Genomic DNA, 21,663 nt, shown 5'->3' with positions numbered 1-21,663 from the left:
TTGTAATTTGAACCATAAGTTACAAGCTTAGGGTGTTTTTTTGTGTGTGTGGTAAGATCGCGTAAGGTACGAGTGGATAATCGCAGCCACTTAGGCGCTTAATTTATTATTTGTTTCGTCTTTCAGCGGATGTTTTCGGGCGCTTCCCTACAAGGCTCCATTGAATTGTTCGTTCGGAGCACGCGAGGTTTTATGAATAAAAGAAGTGAGCCATTAAAAGATTTATTTTATATTTTTCCGTGTAGGTACATTTTGTCACTGTTCACGAAGGTTATGAGAGAATCTGTAACATTTTATACAGAAATTTTAAAGAGTTACGTTCAAAAAACTGTTAGTAATGTTTCTGCAAGATACTAATCTCTATCTGTAACAGCCTGTTTCTTAAGCCAGTAGACCTAATAGAAATCAACGATATAATAAGAACACTGAAAAATACAAAAAGTTGTGGTCATGATGAAATACCTACGCAGCTTATTAAACGTAGTGCTTACTTTATCATTGAGCCACTTATGTACCTGATAAATTTAACTTTAGAAAACGTTATGATGATTAAAACTTCGAACTTCGAACGATTAAACTTTCCTGATGATCTAAAAAAAGCATTAATTAAACCTCTACATAAAAAAGGCCCTAAAAACAATATGACCAATTATAGACCCATTGCCCTTTTACCAACCTTTGCAAAAATATATGAAAAAGTGATACACAATAGAATATTATCCTTTTTAAATTTTAACGATATCCTAAATGAAAATCAGTATGGTTTTCGAAAAAACAAAAATACAATTTTGGCAGTTTTTAAAATATTGAAAATGGTGTGGTATGATCTTAATAATAAAAACTCTTGTGTTAGTTTATTTTTAGATTTATCAAAAGCGTTTGACTGCGTTGTTCATAAAATTCTACTGACACAATTAGAGCAATGTGGTGTAAGAGGATCTGCCCAAAAATTGTTGCAATCATACTTAGAAAATAGAGAACAGGCAACTTTAATTGATGTGTACGATACAAAACATAAAACCATTGTAAAGGTGCAATCAGAATATGACAAAATATTGCTGGGAGTACCTCAAGGCAGTGTTCTTGGTCCGCTTTTAATTTTGATTTATATCAATGAATTACCATCCATAATAAATCACTTGTGCGTCATGTTTGCTGATGATGCCACAATATTTTTATCTAAAGGAAACCTTACTGACAAAGAATTCCAAAACGAAATCAATAATACGTTAAATATACTAGTACACTGGCTATCATCGATCAATTTAAAAGTCAATTTAGAGAAAACAAACGTGATCCAATTTTTAAAATATAAACAAAGTCCTTTAAATCTAGAAGTTACGCATGGCGTTAATAAAATAGATAAAATAACAGATATAAATTTTCTTGGAATGACAATAGATACATATTTAAACTGGAAAGCCCATATTCTAAAAGTTAACAAAAAAATATCAAGTTATTGTTTCGCTCTATCGGTTTTATCAAATATTACATCCGAACAAATTACAAAAAATGGCTATTATGGTTATATATACCCTCTATTAACATACGGCGTTATATTCTGGGGAAACTCTGTAAATGTACAGTCCACCTTTATTCTACAGAAAAAATGTTTAAGAATTATTTATAACATAAAATCTGATCAATCTGTTAGAAATGTATTTATAGATAAAAAGTATCTTACCTTATCTTGTATATATATTTTGGAACTATGCATGTTTATTAGAAACAACACTGAGTATTTTGTGGGAAATAACACAAAAAGAGACAACTTGCGTACAAATATAAATACAACATAATTGTACCCCAAAATAACTGCTACACTTTCTCAAAAAGCGCATTTGCATTTGGTGTTAAAATTTTTAATCATTTACTACTCAATATTAAAAAAACAGAAGGCAATATGTTTAAAAATAAATTAAGAAATTGGTTAATTAGTAAGGCCTTTTATAATGTTAATGAGTATTTTTATGAAAATTATTGATGTAAGTATAGTATGTAAGTACCTAGGTAGTGTTTTTTAGTTTTGTAAACAAAATAGTTAAAAATTGTAATATTAAATGTAACCAGTATTGCACGCCACAAAGTGGTAAACTGTTAGAACTTTATAACAAGTATAACACCTAATGTACCTACACAGTTAATGCAATAAAATTTATTCTATTCTATTCTATTCTATTCTATCTATATCTATCTATACTATTATATAAAGAGGTAATGTCGTTAAGTTTGTTTGTAGGGGATAATCTTTGGAACTACTGAACCGATTTTAAAAATTCTTTCACCAGTAGAAAGCTACATTATTACTGAGTAACATAGGCTATACGGGATCTTTAAAACCCTAAATCTACGCGGGCGAAGCCGCGGGGATCAGCTAGTATTATATAAAAATGAATCGCTAAATGTGTTGCTGATCGCAAATCTCAAGAACAGCAGAACCGGTTTCGCTAATTCTTTTTTCATAATATTCCTTGCAGTACGAGAATGGTTCTTACGGAGAGAAAAATTTTAAAAAAATCCTGAAAAATAATCGACTGTTAGGCGGTACGAAGTTCGCCGTGGCAGCTACTATTCAATATTTATATCCATACTTCTATACTTAATATTATAAATGAAAAAGTGTGTCTATCTGTATGTCTGTCTGCTAGCTTTTCACGGCCCATCCGTTTAATTTTCTGGGATAAAAAGTAGCATTTATCTGCGGGATGGGGTATAAAGCATCGGGATGTAAGCTAACTCTGTCTGTACTAAATTTCCTCAAAATCGGTTAAACTGTTGGGCCGTGAAAAGCTAACAGACTTTTGCATTTATAATACCTATTAGTATGTAAGTATGGATTGTGTTCTTTCGACGAATAAGTTCCTGTAATATCCGACGAAATAGATAACGTTATATCCAAAATAACATCTTGCTATATCTGTGACGAAAAAATTGATTTGAGGCCTTAGGAAAATCCCCTTCGGCCGTTGTATGTATTATACTCGACGCTAATATAAAATGTGCCCGGATTAATGCTATCCTACCTGACACGGGGCTATCCAGCTTTCGATCATTCATTTCATCCGCTTTAATACCTACCGTTAAGCCTACTGCACACTAGTTATCACAATACTAGCTAACCCACTTCGGCTTCGCTCGAGAGATATTTTTTTGAATTAGGAAGTAGAATACCTTGAGTAACATCCTGAAATACATGCTTCATCATTTTTGCCCAAAAGCCCAAATACCAGTTCATTGACGAAGAAAAACGTATTCTGTGTGCGCACTCAATTCGTACTACCTACACCTAAGTTAGGCATTGTCCGTCCGTCTTTAAGATAGGTTAGCAATAAGGGACGATTGTACAGAAACCTGCCTCTGAAAGGTAGCTACAATGGGGCATTGAGATGTCGACGAGTAAATTGTGTTTCTATTACTTATCGCTTTATATACAATGATGTTCATTGATCGAGAAAAACTTATTCAGTGTGCGCACTCAATTCGTACGACCAGTATTTATACGTTTACGTACGATCAAATGCGCATCCAAACTGCGGTTAACCTAATTTAGGCATTGTACGCCCGTCTTTAAGATAGGTTAGCGTAATGAAATTATCATACGCGGATCGGGAAGACGTGGCCGGCAATAAGGGAGGATTGTACAGAAACCTGTACCTGCCCCTGAAAGGTACCGGCTACAATGGGGCATTGAGACGCTGACGAGTAAATTATACTTCTATTACTTATCGCTTTATATTCTATACAATGCTGTTATTTAATCAAATAGGTCATCATTTTATTGGGGCTGACTTCGACATCGTGAAATAAATATTAACCAAAGATTTTAACCAATGAATAAGTTTTACTTACTTAGCTTTTAGAACCGGCGAACTTCGTACCGCCTAACAGTCGATTATTTTTCGGGCAATTTTTTAAATTTTTCTCTCCGTAAGAACCATCCTAGTAGGTACTTCAAGGAATATTATAAAAAAAGAATTAGCGAAATCGGTTCAGCTGTTCTCGAGATTTGCGATCAGCAACACATTCAGCGATTCATTTTTATATATAGAGATATTATTTGTTAATGTATTTATTGTGTACATAGGGTAAATTCTACGTGGACAAAACACCAAAGAGAATATTCGTGCATAATTTATTACCAAAAAACCTATCTAAGGTATAGTCCGAGACAGATTGAGATAGCAATTGGGGTGTGAGGCGGGGGGACGCCCCGCACACCTGCACGTGACCCACGTTCGCTCACACCGGGTTAGCGCGGGGACTGTGCGGGGTGTACCCTCCCCGCTTGCCATTTCAACCTGTCGCGTACTACAGGTTTATCGATGAGACATGTGCCCAACTCCGCATAAGGTTTGAAAATTCACATTATACATATTTATATATATATATAAATATTATATATATTTTATATATATTTTTATTACATTTATATATATTTATATATATATAAATATATTGGAGGGTCGATATTGAAAGAGTTCTTACTGTCTGTAGACACCGTGAAAAGAAACGTATGAGCTTTACTCTACGGAAGGTAGCCATCTTTATTTTAGTTGTCAGAGTTGGACTTTGACACGCACGAATTTTGTTGTCGTTCACAATTTTCTCTCGCGTTAAATTAATTAAGTATCAGATTATAGCTTAGCTAATTATTATTCTTTGAGATAGGTAGGTAGTTTCTTAATCGTGATATTTAATTCGGTGATTGTGATATAGTTAGAACAGTAATTGTTCGATGCTAATGTACATTGTGTTAAATCGTAACATCTTGTGCCATCCGGTGACTTTGTCTGCAAAGCACTATTAATAATGTTCGCGTAGTTGTTTGACGAATATGGAATACTAATTATTGGTGAATATTAGAGTAATTCGTGAGTTAACGTTTGGCTCAGTGGATAGATTATTATAAGGACATCCGTTAAGGTTATTTCTGCAGACGCTAGTGATTTAGAGTGTAATTGGAGATATACCGGCAGTTGAGATAATGATTAGTTTGAAGTGATAGTTTAGTGTGATAGTAACTTGAAGTTAACTTTGATAGTAGGTAGGTACCCGCTTTAGAATCGTATAACCCGGTTGGTAAAGAATCATTGATGACTCTCGTGTAATGTTGAAATGGATTAGACAATGAGTTGCCCATGAGATCGAATAGCTTACATTCTACCTGGTTTCTGTTGTGATCGCTTATTTGGGTGGATAGTAGTCGTGGCGCGTGTGGCGCACGATGCTATGGTGTTCTGTATGCAGATGTGCACAGAGTGGAGAAGGTAGAGCTATTGCGATATTCTGAATTAGTAATGAGAAATCAATTATAAGATCTGCTTTAGATCGTAAGAGAGTCGATGCAATGATCCTTTTAAGAGCGTTCATGAAGTTGTGATTGATTACCTTGAGATGATTAGATAACGGAGTAGGTCGTGACTTGATTGAGAGGTTGCAATAGCAATTGCGCCCTAATCACACGATGTAGTGTTTAGCTTAGGTTAGCTAGTTTAGAGCGAGGTGAGGGGTCGCTGTGAGGGGTGGTTGGAGGCGACCATAGGTAGGGTTAGGTTAGGGTGATCTGGTTGTGTTAACTATTTGTGAGAACTATTTGTAAAGAACATGGATTAAAGTACCTACTTATTAATTACTACCTTCTGATGTCGGCTAAAGATGAATAATAATTATCAGCCATCCTCCTGTTCTCCGACAAATATATATAAATCCTCGAAAATCATATTGAAACAGTCATCTATACTATTTCCTCCCTTTTGGTCTTATAATACTTACCTACTTAGTTATTGAAAAATCAAAAACCGGCCAAGTGCGAGTCAGGCTGACGCAATGAGGGTTCCGTACTACAGTCGTATTTTTTCGACATTTTGCAGGATAATTCAAAAACTATGATACATAAAAATAAACAAAAATCTGTTTCAGAATGCACAGGTGAAGACCTTTCATATGATACCCCACTTGATATAGTTATCTTACTTAGAAAATTGAAAATACTAATTATTAGTTCATGACCACAATTTAATTTTTTTGTGTGATATAACCACAAATTCACGGTTTTCAGATTTTTAATATACCAGCTATAAGACGCACTTACCTACCAAATTTCATGATTCTAGGTCACCGGGAAGTACCCTGTAGGTTTCTTGACAGACCGACAGACAGACAGACAGACAACAAAGTGATCCTATAAAGGTTCCGTTTTTCCTTTTGAGGTACGGAACCCTAAAAAGGCGCAAAAACTGTTGAAAAGTTGGCAGTAGAAATATAAAAGGAAGCGAGACATTTAAAAAAGTTGTCCTAAATACCAATAAAAGCGATCGCAAGCGCTCGGAAACATTTCGCTATGAATATTTCATGATATTGTATTGACTACCAGTTAACGTGGTCTGCCGTTTAGTGTTCCAATAGTGATAGAACGAGCTTTTTTACAGGCTTTTATTTTACTTTTTAGGGTTCCGTACCTCAAAAGGAAAAACTAGGGAAAAACTATAGGATCACTTTGTTGTCTGTCTGCCTGTTTGTCAAGAAACCTACAGGGTACTTCCCGTTGACCTAGAATCATGAAATTTGGCAGGTAGGTAGATCTTTTAGCTGACATTCGGGGAAAAGTCTGAAAACCGTGAATTTGTGGTTACATCACACAAAAAAATTAAATTGTGGTCATGAACTAATAATTAGTATTTTCAATTTTCTAAGTAAGATAACTATATCAAGTGGGGTATCATATGAAAGGGCTTCACCTGTGCATTCTAAAACAGATTTTTTATTTATTTTTATGTATCATAGTTTTTGAATTATTCTGAAAAAACTTTGTAAAATTTTCCAACACTGTATAAGATGTAAGATGATGAAGTCGTAAAAGTTGTAACTCTGACACAAAATTGCCTGTAAAATAACGAGACAAGCTAATTCTCGCAAATAGCTACAGTCCGCGACAGGTCGAGATGGCAATCGGGGTATGAGGCGGGGGGTATGACCCGCACACCCGCACATCACCTGCGCTCGCCGGCATCGGGTTAACGCGGGGGATGTGCGGATGTGCGGGGCGTTCCCTCCCCGTTTGCCATTTCAGTCTGTCGCGTAATATAAGGTCGACATAATATGCTAGGTACCTATAATTCTACCTAAGTATGACATCAAAATGCAAAAAGCTTTTTCGAAGCAACTTTGTTGCTAATAACGTGCCACAGCAGAGACGAGCTTTTTGCTCAAGTACCAATATATTCAAGTCATCCGATCCTATACAATGTCTTCTTGCTATCACATTCCCGGTAACAAACCAGAATCTACTTTTTATTTCAAACTAGCGACCCGCCCCGGCTTCGCATGGGTGGCAATGTAGATACTTATGTAGTGCCACTTCCATACTAATATTATAAATGCGACCACCGCCGCGTCCGTCTCGTTTTTTTCGCGTAATATTTGTTAATTTTCGATGGAAGCTTGATTTCTTCCGACATTTTGTTCAAATATCGTCATATTTCAACAAATTAACACAAACCAATATAAAATTATACCTATAAACCTTCCTCTTGAATCACTCTATCTATTGGTGAAAACCGCATTAAAATCTGTTGCGTAGTTTAAAAGATCTACGCGTTCATACATACAGACAGCGGGAAGCGACTTTATTTTATATTATGTAGAGAAGTGAAGAATTAACATCGGTTAAAAACATTGCGAGGAAGCCTGTATTCCCATGTTCTCCATATTTTTTGCGTAATCATTCCTCATAGCCGTGAAAAGCTAGCATACAGACAGACAGACAGACACACTTTCGCATTTATAATATTAGTATGGAAATGGATTAGGTACACTTTATACTTTGACGCAAGAAATGTTACACCTTTGTTACCTGTTTTCTCCCAAAGTCACCATGATCCAAACTTCATAGTCGCTGTTCGTTCCTCCCTGTGTTGAGGACAATACGCAGAGATACTTTCAGCTTTTGTAAAATAACAAAGGTCTGGGCCTCCCAGGCTCTCTCTCTCTCTCTCCCTCTCTCTCTCTCTCTCTATCTCTCTCTATAATATTAATTAGTTTCTGAACTTCTCTTGTTGCACATACGCAAATGTTATTTACTCCCAATTGTGTTATTATGCCCAAGCAATAGCGTCGATTCTGTTGTATTTCTCTAAACTAAATTGGGAGATCTGGCACCTTTTTCTTTTTAATCTTGCTAGAACGGGACGGAATATAAATTTTTAATTTAGAGACACTGAATTTTAGTGGACGCTAACAATTTAAACAATAGGGTCGTGACTGGTAGCTGAAGTCAGGAGGTTCAACATTTCTAAATTAAATTTAAAACTATCAGATGCCGTCCTATTGTCATCGCTCGTGCGATGATGCGTGCGTCCGACGAAAATGATCGCGCGTCCGTGCGTTCAAACAAACTGTGTTCTACTGAATGTCTTATTGAAGATCGCACGATCATGCGATACATTCATGTTGTCTATTCATCGCATGATGAAATCACTTCGCATCATCACGCGAGCGATGACAATAGGACGGTGCCTTAAACTGAGTCTGTGCTTTTCATATTAAGTACATTGGTAGGACGGGGATGCGAATACTCAAAAATTTAGTTGTGTTCAGAATCGGTACCATTGTCCTTATAATCTTATTTCCATGCACAAACAACGTTGTCGATATATTTCCCTCTGAATACCATTATTTTAACTTGTCATGACAGCAAGTGAGAAATGCTTAGAAAATTTCGACGCCAACCAATTTTGAACTATATTATACGCTTTGTAAAGTTCTTTTAATTTAATTCGATTCGTTACAAGGACTCAGGTGTTTTCCCAAACAAAATTTTTAGTGCTAAATTCAGACTAGCAGATTCAAATTCGGTATTGATATTTTTCTTTTTCAAGAGATTTATTGAAAATTTGTGTATTGGAAGCCAAGTCTTCACAATATTATGAACTTATGTTTTATAGATCCTTATCAGTCTTTGGTAAGACAAAGGAGATGGACAAAAATTGTATGGAGGCGTGCCCCAGAATGTACAGAGATGATAATTATGTGCCATTTAATAAATGTACAGAGCTACCATTTAATACTAAAAATATTATATTTTAAGAAAAAAAGCCGCATGTTGTTTTGCAGTCGTGGCTTTAAGTTTGTGATAGGCATAGTTCAGCCTGGGGCAAATTTTGACCATCTCGTCTAATACCAAACTTTTTCTCTAAGCACGGAGGACATTTTGAAGCTTCCCGAACGCTTGTCTTTGTTAGGATTTTAATCAGGGTTGCTGCCTCCATGTGTGCACGTAATGCCACCAACAGAAGTCGCTGGAGGGAGATCGCACAAGCACTGCAGTGAAGGAGAAATATTCATAGACACGACCACTCTGCCAACAGTGAACGATTAAGAATTAGAGTTGTGTATCCCTGGTGCTGTATAGAAGCAGGCGTTACTTTGCGGAAGTCCATGATATACAATGAATTAAAAGCTTAATTTGCTATAATCCGCTGAAACAGGTCGAATCTGTATAGTGCAACATGCAGCATGCGAAACGAAATGTGCGAAAAAGTATTGCAAAAAAATATTTGCTTTTTAAAAAAAAAAGTATTGACTTTGCAATTGTGCATTGTAAGGTCTAAATCTCCTGAGGATGCTCCGGTGTCAGGGCGAAACGTGCGTCGAGTGTTTTTGGGATTTGTGTGGTGCTACGTGGTGGTGGTGCGTATTGCTTGCCTGGTGGCTGCTTCTTCCTGCATGTTTAGCAGTGGGAGGGCGGGCGGTGCATTTCGCATGCTGCATGTTGCACCATACAGATTCGACCTGTTTCAGCGGATTATAGCAAATTAAGCTTTTGGTTCATTGTATCCCAGGTGCCTCAAGCTATGTGCCTCACAGTTGTCTCTTCAGCTTGATGATTCGTTAAGCTATGTACCTACTACCTAGTAATTAAACACTGTGTGTAAAAAAATCATTTAATCATTGTTCATGTATGTTCAAGTTATAGCTATGTAGGTGAGGCGTTACGTCACTCAGGTAGTTCCCAGTTGACGTCATCATCATAGTGTTCTTTATCTTTGAGCGGCGAGAAACATGGCAGTTTGGCGAGTAAACCTGAAACAAAAATAATTTTATTGAAGCGAAACTTCTTAACGGATGGCTGGAATGAGGTGCTGACTTGCAAAAATTTAAACGAGCGAAACGCGGCGATTAAACGCATAACGATAAGTTCTTTGCAAGGTCTGGGTTTGACTCCCAGCAACTCGTTTGAGATTCACTTCATCAATCTAGTGGGAATCTCCCAAGGCTGATATTGCTGGGTCTCCATTTAAACTCATACACAACAAACAAATACCTATACAACGAGCCCACGACTTCTTAACTTTAGAAGACGAATTTTCATTTAAAAAACCGGCCAAGTGCGAGTCAGGCTCGCACAATGAGGGTTCCGTACTGCAGTCTTATTTTTTTCAACATTTTGCACGATAATTCAAAAACTATGATGTATAAAAATAAATAAAAATCTGTTTTAGAATGCACAGGTAAAGACCTTTCATATGATACCACACTTGATATAGTTATCTTACTTAGAAAATTGAAAATAGGTACTAATTATTAGTTCATGACCACAATTTAATTTTTTTTGTGTGATGTAACCACAAATTCACGGTTTTTAGATTTTTCCCCTAATACCAGCTATAAGACCCACCTTACCTACCAAATTTCATGATTCTAGGTCAACGGGAAGTACCCTGTAGGTTTCTTGACAGACAGACGGACAGACAGACAGACAACAAAGTGATGCTATAAGGGTTCCGTTTTTCCTTTTGAGGTACGGAACCCTAAAAAGAAGTCGAAACTGTCATTGAAAGTGCGTTCTACTCTTACAAACAACGAGGAAGTTTGGACCGGTAAAATATATCGAACAAATCTAGCAGTATTTTCTGTTTGTCGGTAAATCGTTTAGGAGTCGATCGAGTGAGTTATCTCAAAACAATTGACGCGATAGACTCGAGAGCAGCGGACGACCGTTCCGCTATTGAAGCCGAGATTTCACTTGGAATTGTTCTATCCAGCTATACTGATACAATACAGGGTGTAACCAGAACGCTAGCAAAAACTTAGCGTTATTGTTATACTAATTAACCAATAACCATTTGCCTCATTTTGTTGTTTTAGTGATTTAGTATTTTTCAAACTCGTGTATAGCGTGCAAAACTCGGATCAACGCCCCACCTACGAAGCAACATTGACTCCAAATGACCTAGTTATGCAACGTTCGTTGACCTCTACCGTCAGTCAGATGTTTGACACATAAATAATCGAACCTGGCGAACTTCGTTCCGCCTAACAGTCGATTAAATTTTTTTAAATTTTTCTCTCCGTAAGAACCATCCTCGTATTTCAAGGAATATTATAATAAAAGAGTTAGCGAAATCGGTTCAGCTGTTCTCGAGATTTGCGATGAGCAACACATTTTGTGATTCATTTTTAAGTATATATATTTGAAATATATCGTGAACTTTTACAAAATATAGGATTTTAGAAATATTTTTTTCGCGTTTTTTTGTGGTACTATATCACTAATCATCTAATCAGTACTTTCACCTGTCTTCTTTTTGCCAGCGTTCTGGTTACATCCTGTATAGGTCGCACCGGAAAAATCTTTCACCGGAAAGTGTATTTCCGGGCACCTTTCCTGAAGTACTGAGTGTAACCGTAAGTTTACAAAGTCTTAAGTCAAATCTCTGAGTTGTACTCGTTGTTTAGGATCGTCGTAATTCGTATTAAAAAAATTTTACCGCGAAAAATTTCATTTTTTGATAAAATTAAAAAAAGAAAGATTGCCGGTCACAAACAACAAGTGATTAATCGTCCCACTTATTATTCTTATTACATTCTTTTAAGAATGACTTGACTTAACTGCTAAATAATAAAAGAGAGTAAGATAAATGGGGTTTCCGCATTGAAATGGACATATACAAGTACGTTGGAAGAGGTGTGCCGCACAATATGACAGTTATCTTTTATCGAAGCACGCCCCACCAAGAGTACCGGGAATTAAAATTGACACCTTGTGTCAATTAATAGTCTTCATGTTGAGAGAGTGGACTAGAGTGACGGAACTCTCGGTTTTGATCCTGAATCGACATCTGTCAAAATAATATTAGGCAAGGTGTGACGTGAAGTCGAAGATAAGTACTATTGAGATTGTAAATACATTGAGGCGCCATACCTACGAAAACAGGGTGCATATCTACAGAAAATAATCTCATACGAAGAATCTCATAAAATGGCTGCCCATTAGAGAGTGTGCGATATCAAGACACATCTCACAAAATGGCGGATGGCACCCGGCCTACACAGCATTAAAGTCTATTCCGGCATCTCCATATAATATATTCCTACCTCTATGGAAGATACCAAGTCGTTTCATATTCTATCTAGCGTCAAAATTAGGTAACATTTGACGCCTGCCAGTGTAGGTGAAGCCTCGACGTTTTGTTACAAGTATCCTTCGTGAACTGTGGTACAGGGGAATTAAAATTTACACTGTGTCAAATGGTCTTCGTGTTGACAGATGTCCAATCATTATCATCAACATTTACAATACGCGGCAGAAAGTAATGTACATCGACCTTTAAAAAGTGGTAGCGGTTTTGTAGAGCATTAATTGTCTCTGTCGTTGAGACCAACAAAACGTCACAATATAGGTATGAATGACAGAGACAACGCTCTACAAAGCCGAAATGTCACTCTAAAGAGCGATGTACATTATTTTCTGCCACGTACTGTAGTGTTCCGAGTACACCCACATGGCACTCACTGTTGCTATCTGCGCTTAAATGGCGAAAATCAAGTTGCTTCACATCTAGATCGGCAATTGCAGGTCCAGCGTACTTATATTACTAAAGGTCAGTGGTTTCCCGCCAAAGGCTTTTGTTTCGATTTCCCCGAACCTCGCTCAGGCCTCAGCGTAAACAGTAAATTGATACAAAGGTCAATAACAAACCGGAGTTAGGTAAAGGACATTCTTTATCAGACCTTTCCAAAGTATTGTCTATAGAAATTGTCTATTGTAGATCGTTTATTTATAAGAATAAATAAAGGACAAATTTGCACAAAATGCAATTTCTTTAATGTTTAAAGAATAACTAGCTGATGCTCGCGACTTCGTACGCGTGGATTTAGGTTTTTAAAAATCCTGTGGGAACTCTTTGATTTTCCGGGGTAAAAAGTAGCCTATGTCCCTTTCCAGGTCTTAAACTATACCCATGCAAAAAATCACGTCGATCCGTTGCTCCTATGCGACGTGATTGAAGGACAAACCAACAAACAAACACACTTTCACATTTATAATAGGGGTAGTGATAAATAATTAATAAGTATCGTAAGCTTTAGCCTATTAGTTAGAACGTCCGCCTTCTAATTGTTGGTCGAGGATTCGATCCCGGGCACGCACCTCTAACTTTTCGGAGTTATGTGCGTTTTAAGTAGGTACTTAATTAAACATCACTTGCTGTAACGGTGAAGGAAAACATCGTGAGGAAACCTGTATGCCTGAGAGTTCTCCATAATGTTCTCAAAGGTAAAGTAAAGTAAAAGTAAAATATGCTTTATTGTACACCAAAACAAAAACAATAGACATATAACAAATACAGCATGTACATAGGCGGCCTTATCGCTAAAATAGCGATCTCTTCCAGGCAACCTTAGGGTAGAGGATATTATAAAAATTAAAGAAAGCGGAAGGGGTGTACTAATTAAATAAAGTAAATACACATAATATACGTATGTATATATATATATAAATGAAAACATATATATATATATATATATATATATATATATATATAAAGGTGTGTGAAGTCTACCAATCCGCACATGGCCAGTGTGGGGCTAAAACCGTTCTCAATCTGAGAGGAGACCTGTGCTCTGTAGTGAGCCAGCGATGAGTTGATCATGAAGTATACGCAATATTATTGGATGTGGACACAGAGAATTCAACTCCAAGAGTACGCATATACAAGGTTTTGCATGAAAACAAAATCGTAAAATATTGGCGGGGGACAGGGGAGAATGTTTTGTTGTGATTGGTGGAGTTAAAAGTCACGTAATCAAGACAATGTGCGGAATGAGGGTACCGAACGGGCGTGGGCCGACTCTTATGCTAAGCAAGTGCCTAAGCTTGGCGAGCGGGGGTGTTCAGCTATTGGGCGTCTATAGGTGGTGGTCTGTGGATGTGGAGCACGTTCACCATATCCATGGCAGTAGAGGTGTGGTAGAGGCGTGCAATCTCGCTTATTCGTGCACCAATTTTTTGACACACCACAGCAGTTTTAGATGGTTACAGATATTATCTACACATAATTTATGATACCGTGGTCTCGGTGAAGTTAATTCCTACTCTCGCTTTGACTCCACCGTAATACTCTTTGAGTCTAAACCGAAAAATCTTTCCTCTAAATCCAATTTCCGCGCACCTATCAAGATTTTTTACATGACGTATTAAATAAAGTCAACATGTTCATTTTCCTAATCATGTTTGCACGCAAATTGAATGAACAGACTTCGTAAACTCTGAGTATGTATGTAGCTATAATGTGATTAAAGGAATCAATAAATTTGATACAGAGAGGTAAAGCCTGACGTAGACGACTGCTTTTTGCTCAGGACCGATTTGTATCCACCCAAAGTTGTCTTAAGACGGTAAAAACGTGACTCATTTCACACTCTATCATCTGGGTTAGTGCACAGCTGTGCACACTTACTCAATTAAGTAATTATACTTGTTAGTAGTAGAGAGAGAGAGAGAGCTACTAGTAGAGTATCACTCTCGACTTCATTTCACGTGGATTACCTAATGTTTTTAAAAATTTCTAGGAAACTATATTTTTAAATTTTTTATAGTACACTACAAGGTAACCCGATCCGTCCAGTATTTTGTGCTGTGCGTTGATAGATCTGTCAGCCAGTCACCTTTTCCTCTTATATATTTAGAAGATTTAGAAGAGGAGAGAGCTATGCTTGGAGTTTCTCTACGTGATCAAATCAGAAATGAGGAGATCTGTAGGAGAATTAGAGTAACCGATAAAGCTTAGCGGGTTGCGAAGCTGAAGTGGCAATGGGCAGGTTTTAACATGGTTAGACCGAACCTTTAACATGGTTGGGGTTCCAAGGTGCTGGAATGGCGACCTCGCACCGGAAGACGCAGTGTTTAAAGACCCTCCACTAGGTGGACGGACGACATCAGACAAGTCGCAGGGAGCCGTTGCATTCAGGCGGCGCAAGACCGTGGCGTGTGGAAGTCCCTACAAGAGACCTATGTCCAGCAGTGGACGTCTATCAGTTGATGATGATGATAATTTAGAAGATTATTACGTAATATTAACTTACCAGTAACTGCACCAGCTGCTACTGATAGAACCATCGTCACGAGAGTAGCATAGAGCTGATTAAGAGCCTGAGTCATCGCTGGCCTGCCATTCCCTTCCTGGAATAACACGAAACCCATACTTTCATACAAAATCTATATATATAAAAGGAGAAGGTGACTGACTGACTGACTGACTGACTGACTGACTGACTGATCTATCAACGCACAGCTCAAACTACTGGACGGATCGGGCTGAAATTTGGCATGCAGATAGCTATTATGACGTAGGCTTCCGCTAAGAAAGGATTTTTGAAAATTCAACTCCTAAGGGGTTAAATAGCGGTTTGAAATTTGTGTAGTCCACGCGGACGAAGTCGCGAGCATAAGCTAGTCTATTTATAAAAGGAAAAGTCCTGAGAGTTGGACACTTTAAGATTCGGAAAAAGAGTTTGTGTGGGATTATACATATCTCACACCAGGGAGTGAGAGAGGGAGGGAGTGAGACCTCCCTTCAAGAGAGTCAGTTCGCGCACGCGTCGCGGTTATGACTGCGCGCTGCACGCGCCGCTATCTATGGGATTTTTAAAACCTAAATCCACGATGACGAAATCGAGAGCTTCAGCTAGATGCCCACGGAGTGGATTTAGGTTTATAATATCCCGTGAGAGCTCTTTGATTTTCTGGGATAAAAGTTAGCCTATGCCCTATGTCCATGTCTCGGAAATGCAAGCTATTTCTTTTACCAAACGTCAAGGGTCGTGGAAGATAACAGTCTGATAGACAACACTTTCGCATTTAGCTAATATAAACAACAAATAATACACATACACACATACACACACACGCACCCACACAAACACACACACATACACACCTTAACACACGCACACACGCACTCGCATACATGCACACCACTATCACTTGTAATAGACACCGGTATAACATGTCCGACCTTAGAGCACCAAATTGTAATAACATTTATTCAAGTTTTTAGAAATGGAGAAGGCAACCCACTGTAATACAGTGTTTACTAGTGCAGGGGTTGCCCATTCATACGTCTACTAAACCTAGGTCTACTTAATTATTACTTGTTTTTATCTGTATTTTATATTTAATTTAATATGTAATAATATCCAATACATTTAATTTAATTTAAATTAATATAATTTAACTTATACTATTTATTTATTTATTTATTTTTATTATTCATGTACCAAAAATTTTAGTTACAAAGTAATAATAAATTAAGTTACATCGGAAATGCTTATCTCTAAACAGAGATTTCTTCCAGCTTCCCATTCAAGGTTGTGAGTAAGGCGTATCAAGAAGTGGAATAGGTCTACGGTACTAGAATCTAATAAACTACATAAATATCTTATAATAAATACCCAAATCAACTTAAATACAATAATAATACTTATCATAAATAATTATATACATAATATATGAAAAATATAAATACATATAATATATAAAATACTCTATATTAATGATAGGTAATACTATACTATTAGTATGGATAGAACTGTAATAACTTACTTCACCACCCATAGCTCCAAAAACAGCAGTCAGGTCCTCCCCATAGATGTCTTTAGTTGCTATAGCGGCGAACGCCACGCTGAGTAGCCCTGAGTAAATGCCAGGCATGCCGTGAAGATTGTGGACGCCACATGTGTCTCTGATTCCCAACTTGGTCAAGTGTGGCTATGAAATACAAAATTGTAGCGTTTAAACTATCCTGAGTGATTTCCATATTATATACATACATATAATATCTCACAGATGACTTTATTCGTGTGTTTTGTGGACGTTAGCCCGACTAACCAATAACCGAACCACCAGCTGTGCTGGCAGCGCCGCGCGCGTCGCGCAGTCTCAACCACGACGCGTGCGCGAACTGACTCCTTGAAAAAGGACTCCGGATGGGTTTGAAACTAGTCGGGCTAACGTCGACAAAACACGTGAGTAAAGTCGTCTGTGAGATATATAGAATACAAAATTAATTATTATACATCTTTTTTTATAACTTTAATGATAGTGTTTTTTGCCTACACTTCAAAGAAATTTATAAATAATTTTAAATACATATCAAAAATGATTTAGAAATCACCTATTAACTTATCGACAACTTTTATCATCATGACCCCATCGCCAGCTCATTACTGATGATAGGTCTCCTCTCTAAACGAGAAGGGTTTGGCCATGAGGCTAAACTTGAAGTCTTGGCCACACTAGGCTATGACCTATCAAACACTTACACTTACAGTTAAATACCTATATCCCAGTACACTCAGTGCTCCAGCGCCGATGCAGGTAGCGATCGGCCCACCGGCCATTATGTGCATGTTACACACAGAGCCCACCGCCACGCCGCCCGCCCGCTAACGTAGAGTTCTGTATGTGCACCATGTCTAACTTGCCCCAGTTGTGGCTGACGAGTGAGGACATTACGAATATCGTTACCATTGATGTTGGAACAGCCAGCCCTAAATTGATGAAGCATGTGGGCAGGGTAGGTGCGCCGCAGACCCACGCGTCACCCGCACTTGCCCGCACTGGTTTCGCGCGGGGGCTGTTCAGGGTGTGCGGGGCGTTCCCTCCTCAATTGCCATCTCGACCTGTCGCGTACTATACCTTTTCAACTGACTTCCATAAAGCAGGTGGCTCTCAATTCGGCCCGTTTTTTATTTTTATTTTTATGTGACCTACATCGATTTTTTCGAGGTTTCTGGACCGATTTGCAAATATTTTTTTTTACTTACAGTTAAATACCTATATCCCAGTACACTCAGTACTCCAGCGCCGATGCCGATAGCGATCGCCCCGCCGGCCATTATGTGCATGTTACACACAGAGCCCACCGCCACGCCGCCCGCCAACGTCGAGTTCTGTATGTGCACCATGTCTAACTTGCCCCGGTTGTGGCTGACGAGGGAAGACATTACGAATGTTGTTACCTAGAAATAAGATATTAATTAGCTTTTTTTTTCATTCCATGACAACATAGACCTTGACTAGTTGGATATGGTTGACTATGATAGTTTTTATTAGGGATTCGTACTCGTGCCAAGGGACCATACTCCTAAGATTCCGCTATTCGTCCATCCATCCGTCCGTCTGTCTGACAGCGGACTGTTCTCGTGAACCGTAATTGGAAGAGAGTTGAAATTTTCACACAATAAACTTCGCTAGGTATGCTATGGTACTTACAGTGGCTGAAGCTAATGATAAGTAAGTATTGATAACTGCTCTTTGGTATTCGCTGTTTGTAGTTGTAAGTGCTGAGTTAAACGACGGCCAATAGATCCATAGGAACAGCGAACCTGGAAAAATTAACTAAGTAAGTTTAATTATGGGTAAACAAAAGCAAACCAAACTAACTGATCCGACAACCGAAAACTCCGAAATGCTGGCCCAGGATTCAATGCTGCGACCATATTTTGCACTGTTTACTATTTACCAGGCTGTACGATACTTATTTTAGCGCCAAACATGCAAGAGCACCACCACACCCGGTCCTCAGCCTTCTTCATCCAGCCACTTCCCGCCAGCTTTTTTATATCGTCGTTTGATCGCACCCTACACTTTTTTAATTTCATTACAAGTTAGCCCTTGACTTTAATCCCATCTGGTGGTAAGTGATGATGCATCATCATCATTCCGATGAAGCGGGCTAACTTGGAAGGGATATGGCAGTTTTATAGTATAGTATTAATAATATAATAATAATAATAATAAATATGTTTTATTCAAGTAAACTTTCAAAAGCGCTTTCGAATCGTCGGATGCATCTACCACTGGTTCGGAATGCCATTCCTACCGAGAAGAGCCAGCAAGAAACTCGGCGGTTGCTTAATCGCTTGGCAGCACGGCTTTGCTGGTATGGTAAGCCATGGCCGTAGCCTACCACCATAACAGACTAGAAACAATTTAGAAATTAAAAATTTCCAAATTGCCCCTGACGGGAATCGAATCACCTCCCACCCACCTCCCACTTATAAGAATACAGATCTCGCCACTGCGCCAGGGAGGTTGTCAATTATACACCACGCTTACTTATGTATACATTTATATTATAAGTACTAGCTTATGCTCGCGACTTAGTCCGCGTGGACTACACAAATTTCAAACCCCTCTTTCACCCCTTTAGGGGTTGAATTTTCAAAAATCCTTTCTTAGCGGATGCTTACATCATAATAGCTATCTGCATGCCAAAATTTCGATCCGTCCTGTAGTTTGAGCTGTGCGTTGATAGATCAGTCAGTCAGTCAGTCGCCTTTTCCTTTTATTTAAAGATAGATAAAGAAGTTCAGTGTGGTTAATTCCGTTGTACACAATCTCTAAACTAAACTAAAATGGCACGTCTAAATCTATTGCTATCCCTTTCATAATGTTGCTTGCGGAATAGGATAGCACTATATTTAGACATGTTAATTTAGTTTAGTTTAAAGTTTATGTACAATAGAATCGGCCCTACCTATCATACCTACCTATCATAGCGGTGACATCAGAGACGTAAGTCGGTCCACTCAAGTCCACGGTTGGGGATGTGGAGGGCGGTGGGTTGGTGGTTGTTTTCTTGTGGCGCGGCTTCAGCGCCCAACTGGCGCCTAAGCCGAAGTATGCACCGAAGGCGTGGATTGCTATTGAACCACCCACGTCTGCTGCCTAGACAAACAACAAAAAACCGGCCAAGTGCGAGTCAGGCTCGCACACTGAGGGTTCCGTACTACAGTCGTATTTTTCGACATTTTGCACGATAATTCAAAAACTATGATGCATAAAAATCTGTTTTAGAATGCACACGTAAAACCCTTTCATATACTACACTTGATATAGTTATCTTACTTCGAATATTGAAAATACTAATTATTAGTTCATGACCACAATTTAATTTTTTTTGTGTGATGAAACCCTAAATTCACGGTTTTCAGATTTTCCCCCTAAAGCCAGCTATAAGATCTACCTACCTGCAAAATTTCATGATTCTAGGTCAACGGAAAGTACCCTGTAGATTTCTTGACAGACAGACAGACAGAGAACAAAGTGATCCTATAAGGGTTCCGTTTTTCCTTTTGAGGTACGGAACACTAAAAAAATACATCATTTTATTACTTCAGTTCAAGACCGTATTGTTACCTTTCAATATGCACAGGAATAGTGTTCGAGTGATAGCAAATGATTAGCAACGCTTAATTTCGATTTGTTTCTTTATTGACTCGAATTCTACCTACAGTTCTACTGGTAATGTACAAGTAAGTCACACACACGATGAACCCATCGCCGGCTCACTACAGAGCAGGTGTCAGAAGGGTTTTGGCCATAGTCTACCACGCTGGCCATGTGCGGATTGGTAGATTACCTTTGTGAACATTATGGAGAACTCTCAGGCATGCAGGTTTCCTCACGATGTTTTCCTTCACCGTTAAAGCAAGTGACATTTAATTTATTAAAACGCACATAGCTCCGAAAAGTTAGAGGTGCGTGCTCGGGATCGAACCCCGGACCTCCGATTAGAAGGCGGACGTCCTAACCAATAGGCTATCACAGCTTTACAAGTAAGTAGATAGGTACCTTGAATATATCCCCGACGAGGTAGAAGTTGGCGCACGCGACAGCAACTTCGACGACGGCGATGAAGAGTAGCTGCAAGTCGCTCGCAAGACCCAGCAGCGCGCCGAAAGTTATGAGTACCGTCGCCGACATTATATCCGCCTCTGTGAAGTTATTCAACTTATTAATAACTAGCTGATGCCCGGGACTTCGCACGCATGGATTTAGATTTTTTTAAATTCCGTGAGAACTCTTCAATTTTCCGGAATAAAAAGTAGCCTATGTCACTCTCCAGGTCTTTACATAGCAAAAAATCACGTCGATCAGTTGAAACAAACCAATAAACCAACAAAAAAAAACTTTTTGCTTTTTTTTTTTTTATTCAGATACAAGTTAGCCCTTGACTGCAATCTCACCTGATGGTAAGTGATGATGCAGTCTAAGATGATAGCGGGCTAACCTGGAAGGGGTATGGCAGTTTTTATTAAACCCATACCCCTTTGGTTTCTACACGGCATCGTACCGGAACGCTAAATTGCTTGGCGGCACCAGACCAGACCAGAAATTTAGAAATTATAAAATTCCAAACCCCTGCCAGGAATCGAACCCGGGACCTCCCACTAATAAGACCACAGCGCTCACCACTGCGCCAGGGAGGTCGTCAAATGTGAGGTAGGTACCTACTGATTAACATGAATTTATTTTACTCTGTCCATGGAGAGAAGTTAGTGTAGAGCTCTATCTGTTACGTAATCCCACAAATAAAA

The 21,663-nt window shown here is 38.4% G+C and overlaps 1 protein-coding gene across 1 annotated transcript in view; it reads right to left on the bottom strand.

The window, feature by feature from the left end:
* Positions 1-9,927: 9,927 nt before the first annotated feature.
* The window catches only part of Rh50 (Rhesus blood group-associated glycoprotein Rh50), a 39,882-nt gene continuing 28,146 nt past the window's right edge, over positions 9,928-21,663 (bottom strand). Inside the window, exons 4-10 of the mRNA XM_034976823.2 lie at positions 20,918-21,060; positions 19,834-20,011; positions 18,554-18,666; positions 18,106-18,300; positions 16,883-17,047; positions 15,364-15,460; positions 9,928-10,080 (exon numbers count right to left, since the gene is read on the bottom strand). Of these exons, the coding sequence (XP_034832714.1) occupies positions 9,995-10,080; positions 15,364-15,460; positions 16,883-17,047; positions 18,106-18,300; positions 18,554-18,666; positions 19,834-20,011; positions 20,918-21,060 (977 nt within the window). The 3' untranslated portion in view covers positions 9,928-9,994. The remainder of the gene's footprint in view (positions 10,081-15,363; positions 15,461-16,882; positions 17,048-18,105; positions 18,301-18,553; positions 18,667-19,833; positions 20,012-20,917; positions 21,061-21,663) is intronic.

This window comes from Maniola hyperantus, chromosome 16 (genome assembly GCF_902806685.2).
Source record: "Maniola hyperantus chromosome 16, iAphHyp1.2, whole genome shotgun sequence".
Lineage (NCBI taxonomy): Eukaryota > Metazoa > Arthropoda > Insecta > Lepidoptera > Nymphalidae > Maniola > Maniola hyperantus.
This window is presented reverse-complemented; position numbering and strand designations above follow the sequence as displayed.